The 11,332-nt window shown below is 33.1% G+C and overlaps 1 protein-coding gene across 1 annotated transcript in view; it reads right to left on the bottom strand.

Moving 5' to 3' along the window:
- Positions 1 to 2,787: 2,787 nt before the first annotated feature.
- Positions 2,788 to 11,332, bottom strand: part of LOC102674495 — a 24,190-nt gene continuing 15,645 nt past the window's right edge. The window contains exons 6-8 of the mRNA XM_006617971.2: positions 5,836 to 6,178; positions 4,057 to 4,345; positions 2,788 to 3,052 (exon numbers count right to left, since the gene is read on the bottom strand). Of these exons, the coding sequence (XP_006618034.1) occupies positions 2,834 to 3,052; positions 4,057 to 4,345; positions 5,836 to 6,178 (851 nt within the window). The 3' untranslated portion in view covers positions 2,788 to 2,833. The remainder of the gene's footprint in view (positions 3,053 to 4,056; positions 4,346 to 5,835; positions 6,179 to 11,332) is intronic.

Below are 11,332 nucleotides of genomic sequence, written 5' to 3'. Positions count from 1 at the left end.
AATTTTGGTTTGATTTCAAAATAAAAAAGAAAAAAATTTTTTAGACTATAGATTTTTATAGAAAATCAAGAATATTTATTAGAATTCAAAGTGATTTTTCTTTAATTTTTCCTTGTGAAATTAGAGGATATAAAAAATAGAAAAATAAAAAAATATATAAATTTTCCTTTATGCATCTATGCTACTATTCCATGGTATATTTTACATAACGACCGAGTATAAAATTGCGAAATTCCACAGAGAAATGAGGAAAACCACGGGTTAACCGAGACGCGTTAGAAATCGGGGGTAAATGGATCTGGCTTCTGCGGTGAGTACGTCTACTCCAATGTAACTCGGTGGTTACTTCGGATTACGATGATTACGAATACTGCAGTTCAATAGAAATTTCTCGAAACTTTTACAAAAAATAAAAATGATTAAAAAAATTTCTATATACGAATTTCCTCGTCAAAAAAAAAAACTGAAATCCAAACCGAGTTTCAAGAGGAAATTCAGGCACCTGAAATCGAAAGAAAAACGCAACTGACCCAAGATTTATTCGTCTCCCTAGCATGAAAGACTTTCTATTCATTTATTATTCGTGCAACAACTATAGATACTGAAACAATGCAAACCGGCCACTTCCTGCTCCGTTAACCATGAAAGTAATTTAACGAGCCACTGTACGTGATTCAGTGGACGTATGCCATGCCACCAGTCGGTTATCAAAGAAATTTTCGTCTCAAAAATGCTAATGAATCGATGTGAATACAAGTTGCAGAAAGAGAATGTGAGCTAATGTCAAAAATTAATAAAGTTGCATATTTTTCATATTTCGAAATATTGTATTTTACTTTTAGAACTAAATGCAGTTTAAGGGGAAGAACAATGAAAACTGAATATTATTCAAACTTGAGGAGGAAAAACGAATTCGTGAAACTTTTATTTTAATTTTAAGAATTGTGTAAATTAATTAAATACTTTTAGATTTATATTATTTTTTTTTATTTAATAAAAGTATTTTTAAATTATAACTCATAATTGAATTTTGGAAAAACGAGGAATTGATTAATGATCAATTTAATATTAATATTGATAAATAAAAAAAAATAAATTTCTAATTTTCTTTAAAGTAGCTTTGTTGTTTTAAAGCAAAAATAAAGATCAAAGAAATAATGAATAAAATAATTAAAAGTGGAAGTTAAAAATGGAAATATATAATAATCGAAATGTAAGAGAAAAAAATTATATCCATATTTTCTCAAGTTAAAAATTTTCATAATTTGTTGCATCATAGAGTAAATTGTTTCGCGAGAAAAGTATTAACCAGGATCAATAACCTTCTTCAATAACCTTCTCTAAAATTAAAACAACAGGAAATACTTTCTAATTCAAACGATAAGAAAAAATTATAACGGTATATTAGATAGAAAAGTATTGCGCTAAGATAATTCGTGGCAATTATGTAGCTATTGGAAGAAGGAGGCGTAACAAAAGACAATAGAGACACAAAGGAAAACGAGAATCCGAGTGCAATTCGAGTGTTATCGTGCACATCAAGAAATGGATTCTGTCTCCATGAAATATTTATTTCATGGTCTTTCAAGATTTATTTGAATATATGTATATATTTGGAAACTTTTTTCCCAAATGATGCGTCATGAATTATTAAATAAATCTTTCTCCTCACCATTCTTTATAATTATCTTCAAATATTTATTTTTGTTTGAACAATAAAAATAGAAACTGCTATTAAACTGCATCTAAAACATTGGTAGCATAATAAATGTTTATCTTAAAATATTGCTTCAATTGTTTTTTAAATAGAATTCATAAATTAATTTATACGAATAATGATGTAATTCAGAAATTGAATATTATCAATAAATATTTGTTATAAAATACTATCTCATCTGAAAATAAAATCTATTTAATTATTTTTATATAAAATAAAAATATTGCATCTAAAACGTCATTAGATTAATAAATATTTATTTTAAAATATTACCTCAACTAATTCCTTAATTGGAGACTTTAAACTAAAGGATCCATAAAGAGGATAAAGAAAAATAATGCCAATCTTTATTGTTATTAAAGTTATTATTATTTCTGTTATTGTCAATATTACTGTGCTTGTTACTTGTTCCTATCATTATCGTTAATCTGGCATCCAGCGTGGATATCAATATAGTGCATATAAGTTAGGATCAGAGATCAACGAAAGACCCACAGCTTGGATAATCGAGATCTATGAAACGACGAATACAAAAATCATCGTCTTTGACTGCTCGAAAAAATCCTTTTAAAATTTAGAATTTATAAAAGCGGGGCAAATGAAACCCTATATAATGACAAAGAGACAAAAGCTTCAAAATTATTAATATCTCTTGTAATGAAATTTATTTCATTTTCTATTTCGATACGTCAACTTATTTTCGAAAGAATTACAATGTAGCAGTGAAAATTATCACAGCAACGATTGAATTGAAAAAGTGTTCAGATAATATCGAAGAATGTAACGATGAAGATGAAGATACTTGAACTTCGATTAAATTAAAGAATGTGAAAAAATTATATGATTTATAAATGACGTTTGTATACACTTGTAATAATATCAATATCTAGATCTAAGTTTGCTCTTACTTAGCAATTGAATTTCCATAACGAACAAAGCATAATTTGTAAAATAGATTTTGTAAAATTCGTCTTTTTCAGATTTTCATTTGCTCCCCTTAATTATTCGACGCATAAAATATCGTCGAGGACGCTAGACAGCCATTTAGAGAATGGTACGATAACGATACGGTCGGATTAATTAAATAATTTATTAGTTAACAACGAGTCAATCGACTCAGTACGGATGGAGAGCCGCCAAACCAAGTCTGGGGGGTTCTGCGTAGCTGTGTCGATATCGACCCGGGGTGGGCACGATTTCCAAGGGTGGTCTCGCGCTGTCACGGTCTAAACCTGGATATCTCTCGTGTTCAGAGAGTTCTTGGTACGTGGTTGCCCTGGCGCGTACTTTCTCGCGTATTTCCTTCATGTGCGCGCGGTCACGGAAATCTCGAACCTGTGGGCAAAAAAGAAAAATAAGGATATTAATAATTTAATAGAAGATAAATTCTTCGATTGAAGAAATTATATATATATATTACTGGTTTAATCATATATATTGGTAAAAGCATGTAAGGTGATATGAATTTAACATAAAGATGTAAAAATAAAAAGAAGAAATGAATAGATTAATTTATAATGCGGTCATATAATTCAATAGATATTTGTAAAGAATTTGAAGATAATATTAGAAAAGCAATATACTTGTGATTAGATTATAAAATAGATGATTGAAAGATTAAAATGAAGTATCATGAAATATAAAATTCATAATATTGAAGTTTGATATCAGAATTCTATAAGAATCGATACAAAATAAGGCTGAAGCATATGTATTATATATGTAAAGTAGAAAATCCTTCAATCGAATAATTTTAAGTAACTGTTACAGTTACACATTATTTGCGAATGGTTAGTTACGTTTATATTTGCTTGTTTATATTGCCATCCTGAAAGGAACAGATTCACGAGCAAACAAGATACCAGCAAAAGTGAAAATCCATCCACTTTTCGTCATCGAACGTTGAGAAGCTATTAGTAATTTCTTACAAAATCTATCTTTTAGAAAGTGGAAACCCAAAGATGTCAATTAACTAATACTCGGAATCTTCGTAAAACTGAAGATGTTGAAGTAGATTCGTAAATTTGAAATTTAAATAACGAAATTAATGTAATAGGAAGTTAAATCTCCCAAACTTAATTCGAGGAAAAATTTCTTCAACCTTGCCAGAATTGAAAATCTTGGAGCAAGAAATAATCAAAATGACGTAATTACGATAATCGATCTCTAAAAATTAGATGATCAAATATCTATCAAATATCGGTAAAATATCTTTTAAAAAATACTTTGAGAGTTAAACCTAATTTCTCGACTACATTGTAGGATTTGAAGGCAGAAATGTGAAGGAACAGAATGTGACGATGATCGGAAAGAGAAATCGTGGAATCAATGGTCATTACTTCTCTCGGATCAGCGACGTTTCTTTGCTCTCGGAAGTCTCTTCCAACCGTTGGATTTTCGTAGAAGCTTCTCGGCCGAGGCCTCGAGACCTCTTGCTCCGCTGGTCGTTCCATCGCATAATGATGGGTTCGTGGCCGCGGTCGAGCTCTGTAAGAAACATCATTCTCCCGTTCCGATACCTCCGAATGATTCCGTCTGATCAAATGTTCGTGGCCAGTTGTTGAACTGTTGCTCGCCGGATGTTGACGACTCGGTTGTTCCTCGTGGCTCTGTCTGCCTGACTCAACCCTGTTGGTACAAAGAAATTCACGATAAATTAGTATCGATGTTGATCAAAATCGAGTTAACGGGAATTTTAATCCTAGAAATGCAGGGGATCGTGTATAGAAGATAGAAAAATAGAAAGAAATATAATCTAATTGCTGATTTTTTTATATACATAAATGCTGAAATTAAAAATGGTAACAAGGAAATTTTTTGGAAATTTTTTAAATAAGAAAACTTTTTTTTTCAAATTTCTTAATGAGGAAGTTTCCTAATTTTTTAATTTTTCTGTGTTTCATATTTCGTTGATTTCAGGCGTTGAACGTCGAATGAAAATTAATAAATGTGAAATTAAAGAAAAGATTTTCTGCAAATTTGCAGACAAATTTGAAAGAGGTTGGAAAAGTACCACGTGCCACTTCCGAATTTGTTCCACTTGCCACGTACCAGTTCTGACAGCTGCTTCTCGCAAAATAAATCGACAGGAACGTTCATCAACTTGTTCGAACGTTCTACCATAATCTTTAAGAATAGAATTTTAAACAGGTTCAGAGTAACAAGACAATTTTTCATAGAAATCAAGTGGAGCAAAGGCATTGAGATGTCGACCTCGTGTTCTGAACGAGAGAAGCTGTCGATTGGCATCAATGGAACCGTGTATCCACGAAATAACTACGTCGACTTTTCGAGTATTTCGTGGTTCGAGACCGTTCCTCCAGCTGGTTGGACAGCTTTTACTCGAGATCGACACCGGTGATTGCTGGCCCAAAACGAATGTCAGCCAGGGAAAAAGCAAAGGCAACCGCGTGGCCTTTTAAAACTAGTCTTTCTGGTCGGCTCGAGAGAAAATGAGAAGCGGCAGGGAACGGTCCTCTCTTACAATGGGATCGGTGCAGATTCTCTGGATTAGAAAACGAATACCCAGAACTTGTTAAGATCGACGCTTACCATAATGACGGTTGTGGTACTGAAAGCTGTTTTCGATCCACTCCGCGCATACCTTGACTTTTTACTTTTTATCGATGATATATCGGGTTCTTTTCAATTTCAAGGCTTTCTAACCGGATTGTTTTCAAGGAGAGAGAGACATCGAGTGCCATTTTCTGGCACTTGCATCGGAGACTCGAGCAATTTTCAAATTATTTTATTTCATATATTTTCGCACGAGGTACACGATACTTTTCAAACCACGTTATTTCAAGTATTATTTTCTTATTGCATTACGAAATAACATCGTAAATTTTTTTTTAGAATTATTTTCTAAGACGAAAATAAACTAATTTCCCAGCACTCGCTCCATTTATATTTTTATTTATATAAACAAATTAAATATCTCTAAATGGATAAATTGAAATAAATTATCTATATATACATATCCTTAACCAAGATTTAAATTTGGTAAGTAGGTTTATACGCGGTGAAATTACAGCTTTGTGTACAATTTTATAGTATAATAAATTTAATGGGAATGCGAAAAGAAAATCAATACGTTGCAGAAACATTTAAAACCGTACCTGTGAACAGGATGACTTTCCACATCTCTCTGTCGAGAAAGAACAGGCCTTGCAATGGCCTCTCTCTCCATGGCTCGGAACATCTCCTTGGCATCTTGGAATCTCTCTCTGGGACTGGACACCTCGCAAGGATTGATTCTAGGCTGATACTGAGGGCTAGGCGACCGTTGTCTGAACTCCGGTGCCCTGCGACTTCGATTGCAACTCGGCGAAACACCTCTGTTCACCTGGCTGCTCAATCTTTCGGGGCTTCTGGCTAATCTTGGCAACGTTAGACTCGTTCCAGTCGTTTCTGTTTCCGGTAAATAATCATTCTCTTCTGCTGGCGCTCCCCAATCATCGTCTGAAACAAACCACGAATCGTTTTAGAGAGCTACTCGAACCGTGGAGAAGAGATATTTATCGGTAATTATTTATCAATAATCGAACGTATGTTCTGACGTAAATTTTTTTATTATTTATTAAGTTTCAATAGGAATGGAATGATTTTGAAATGGTTCGTTTCACATTTAATTATACCTAATTTTAATTTCTTCCATCAACTAATTAGAATTAATTATTAAAATGAAAATCTCTTATCTCAAATTATTTCGATTATCCTGCAAACAAACAACAAAAATCCAAAATTATTGTGATACGCGAAATCAAAAAGTAAGAGATAAATATATTTTTCTTTTGCATACAAATACCTCCGTCGTCGTAAACTCGTTGTAAAAAAGAAGAGGAGAGAGGAAAAAGAGGATCGTGGTGGCTCTTTCTTTTGCACGAAAGATGAAGAAAGTTCGAGGAGAAGATCGATATGTCTTTTTCTCGGTTGTTTTGCGGAAGATCGGAAAGGTTGGAAGATGGAAAAGGCAGGAGGAAGGCGGAAGAGGCCGAAAGAGGAGTGAGGCTAACAGTTGCCTCGGGCTGTGGGCCGAGAATGCGGAACTTTATTCCCATTTTGTTGACCTTCCACGAGGTCAATTTCCATGCCAATTCATCGAGTATACTCTCGGTATGACGTATACTCGTCAATCGTCGTCGTTATCATCGTCGTCAGCGGGATATCGCGATGACGGTTAATAGCAAGGGGACACGAGGAGAATGGAAGGCTCCTCATGGAAATCAGCCTTTCGAGAGTTGTCGTTTTGCGTAATCTCGTGGAATGCTGCAATGGGTAAAAGTTAAAAGGCAAAGTGCCCGAGGTTCCTCTGAATATCATCGACGATCCTTGGCTTCTGAGAAGAGATCGTTGCACCGTTCTCGTGTATCGTTTTGATTCATTTTTCTCGATCGTTCTCCTATTGGTAATGGATTAAACGAGAAAGTGGTTCGTTACTCGATGATGGAAGGGAGTCGAATTGGTACGAATAGTGAAATAAATAAATAGCTGACATTTGTACAGTTTCTATTTATGTTGGCATTTTATTCCTTCATTCATGAAAAATTATGATCGATTAAAATTTCTCAAAAATTTAATCAATTCAAAATTTTAGATAACTTTTTTCATCACAAATAGCACATAATATCTAAAATTCGAGATTTCTGACACCTTTGCCTTTTTTTAATTAGAATTAAAATATACATTTACAATTTAAAAAAAAAACTTTAAGATTATTGGCACGAAAGTTTGCAAATACATTGCGATGAAAAGACATTTCCCACGCGACATTTAAAAAAGGAAAAAACAAAAAATAAAAAGAATCTATAAAACATATTTATCGCTTTTCGTTCGACTCTATCATTCAGCTAAAGCTTGTGCCAGAAGTATCTTCGAAGTAACATATCAAGAATAAAGCGGCTACCGAATGTGGCCGACGATAAATTAATCGTCTTAATCAGCGGCCGGAATCTTGCGAGCACGGGATAGTTTCACGCGATGCATCAACGCGCGAGAGGCGATACAGAGAGCCACGGATCGTGAGCAAAGTGTGCCAGATCGCGAACAAGCCAGAAGCGCCGCTTATATGGAGATACGAACGTGGAAATCGTGATCGAGCCATGTCCTCGAGACACCTGTTGCGAAACGGGTTCCTATATGGCCAGTAAAACACCAATGATAGAGGAAAAGATAGGTATTATGGCCCATTGTTGGTAAATCAACACTCTATTTTCATATTCGTTTTTTTCCATCAGAACGGTAATGCATCTTTAATCTTATCCTTCGATATTCGCTTTTATTAATTATTCGAGGAAAATTTGTTCGAGTATAATTTATGTTGTTGTACATTTCAAGTACAATTTAAAATACACGATGTAGCATGTATATAGACATTTATTAAGGTCGTTGTATAATGGACACTATACGCTATAGTAAGAAGATTAAATGGAGCCGAAAATCCAAGAAAGATTAATAGCGAGTCCCCATAAAAAGTAAGATCGGTGATAAGTTGCTTTAGTCGGTCAGTGGCACATTTAGAAAACATCGCATAACCACGTGAAAAATCGTGTAATTATTTCGTATCGAAGTTGTAAATCAGTCAAATTAGTTTCATTCACGATTTGTCTTGAACGAAAAAACAGTTATTCGATTCTTGGACATATTCTCAATCGTAATATTTAAATTTATCTTATTCAAGTTGTAGATAACTAATACAAAAACAAATTAGACAGGAAGAACGAATATTTTAAACTGTGGATAACTAATGTAAACTGGAAAGGAAGAACGTATTTTGAAATTAGAATTTTCACCAGATTTAACCAGATTTGAGAATATTTCACAATAATTCGATATTCATCGATTCAAATAAAATTCATCGAATCGATTATTTATCTAATTTAAATTAAGAAACATAGTAATATTATACCGACGTCAAATCTTAAAAAAATATGAATTTTAAAAAATTAGGAACTAATTAGGAATTTGTTCAATGTGACTTTACTAAAAAATCTAGATATTCTCTCTGCGCATGAGCTAGATTCTAATCTTTAACCAAAAAAAAAAAATCCAAAACAATCTAATTCATTAGATTAAAAACTCGTTTCGAGTCGTAAATAATCGGTAAAGACTCATTTTAAATAATAAACATTAAAAACTTCCTTGCTTAATAATTTGAATCATGAATTATAAGTTCAAGTTTTTTTTACTTCGTTCATTTGAAACATCTAATCTTTTTTAATTATAGTAATATTATAATATTATTATAATATATAATATTATACATCGAATTACAATGAATCGATAAATAAAAGAAAGATATTTCATTTATATAAAATACATTCTTAAATAATATATTTTGTTATTACGATACCCTTATTTTCTCGCATTTTCTAATAATTATATCCATATATACCTTAAAAAATAAAACTAAAATATATCATTAGTCCGTAATTCCACATTCTCTATACTTTTTCTTATATAACTTTTTCCTATTATACATGGTAATTTATTATCATAAATATTATCGATGATATATCATTTATGATTCTCCAATTTCCTTTTCATTTTTTATATTCGCTTAAAAAAATAAAATGATTTATCTAACGAAATATGCGATTGAATCATGCATCATCGTCCACAGTTTCAATTAATTAATCTCACCCCTGATACATGTATTACGTAACAGCAATACATCCTATCATTTATATAATTATAATTATATAAAAAGAAATTTCTTATTTTTTATATGCAATAATTATCGTCCTTAATCCTTCCCCAATACACAAGTTGGCAATACATCACGCAGATACGCAACGGATAATTCTAATCGGATGACAGACATCGAATTAGCGGAACAGGTACACGCCATCTGAAACCGTGTAGCGATTCGAATAGCAGCACAGCGTCTCGACATCGGGTCCTGGTGTCGAAGCGGCTTGATTTTTGCGACAGAGAGCCCTGGTAAGATGTATGCGTGTACCTGTAGGCCGGTACCTGCCGCTGACACGACTTCCTAACGGTATTCCTTCCACCGTAACAGGTGCCCAATACCAACGTCCCCTCTGTGCACGTACTTGTAATACGGAGTCCACGTATAACGTACAGTATATCTTCCGTCTTTCTTTTTTTCTTTCTTTTTTCCCTTCTTTTCTTTATCTTCGTCCGCGAAATTTATTCGATTATTCGTTATATGGGTCAGTCGTCCGTTAAAAACATGTTTCGCCACGTAAGACGGAAGAACGCGGTGTGGCGAACGAGAACGAGCTGATTTTGACGTTTCTTTAATCCTTGGATATTTCTCCTAAATTTTGTTTCGATCTATCATGAATTTGTCGTGATGAATTTAATTTGCTGGGTTAAGGAATATTATTTAATCTCGAAAACTTTGAAACAATTTAAAGTAAGGTGAAAGAGAATAAAAATATTCAGAACTATTAATAATTTTGGAGGATCCAAAATCGAATAAATGGTTTTAAAACGCAAAGACTCATGGTTATGCATTTTTTTTTTTGACAAATTAATTAACAAATAAGTTGAAACTATTTAAAATAAATTTATTTGGAATATCTGAAAAACAATATATATATACATGTAAATAAATTTTTATTAAAATTTATTTGACGAAACTGTTAAAATATTAATTTATCAGATATTCGTTATAACTGCATAATAAAGATAAAAGAAATTGCGAGATTTTAGGAATGTTGGTTTTTAAATAATAAAACTAACTTTAGATCAATGGTATTTTCGTTAAGTAGTTTATCTCAATATTATATCAGACAAATTTCTTCTAATTTTATATATATGTATAGATTTATAAGATATTTGTGATAATGAATAGGGGAGGGTGTAAAAGTATGTCGGAAATTAAGAATGAAATTATTTTAGACATTTTAGACTTCGTTTTCGTGAAAATCAAATACCTTTCATGATTAGAAAGTCGAATGTTAAGACCTACTCTCGAGGCAATAAAATCAAGAGGCCGGTGTTTGGTAACAAATAGAATATTGATTAAATAGAGAAACGTTTCCGGAAATTGAAATGGATGTATCGATATCGGCTTAGCATTAACCACTTATAAAACAACACGTAAAAGTATAACAGTATATTCGAACGACAAATTTCTAGCGCGATTAAAGATCAAATATTAATCTTTAATTTTCGATCACCGATTAAAAATTAAAACACGGAAGAGATGCAGAAGCACGATCGATCGGACGAAAATGGAGAAGAAAGAGCACAAGTTCGAGTCAAAAGGAGGCGTAGAGGGGCAAGTTTCCAAAAATGTAACTTTCTCCGATTATATTGATGTATGGTTCAACAATTTGTCGGCACGAAATTCGAAAGAAGAATCGTCGCCGATTCGAAGTGAAAGCAGATGAGAGAATCGGTGAGATGTTAGAGGCGCGTTTGCATTCAGCTCGAGGAGCAACGACGCGGAGAGAGAAAAATTGAAGAGGAACACGGGTGGACGATGAAGAGAAGGAATGTGTACGAAGAAACGATTTTTCGTAGCACGACGAGAAACTGGGTTACCGGGTCGCCTTCCGCCCGGTTTTCTACGAGCACCGATAAGATTCGAGGCGGAACACACGCGGCCACCTGTTCCACAGGTAGAAAGCGTCCAAATTTTTG

The sequence above is a fragment of the Apis dorsata genome, unplaced genomic scaffold (genome assembly GCF_000469605.1).
Source record: "Apis dorsata unplaced genomic scaffold, Apis dorsata 1.3 scaffold_332, whole genome shotgun sequence".
Lineage (NCBI taxonomy): Eukaryota > Metazoa > Arthropoda > Insecta > Hymenoptera > Apidae > Apis > Apis dorsata.
Note: the sequence above shows the minus strand (reverse complement) of the source record. Positions and strands in the feature narration are given on the sequence as shown.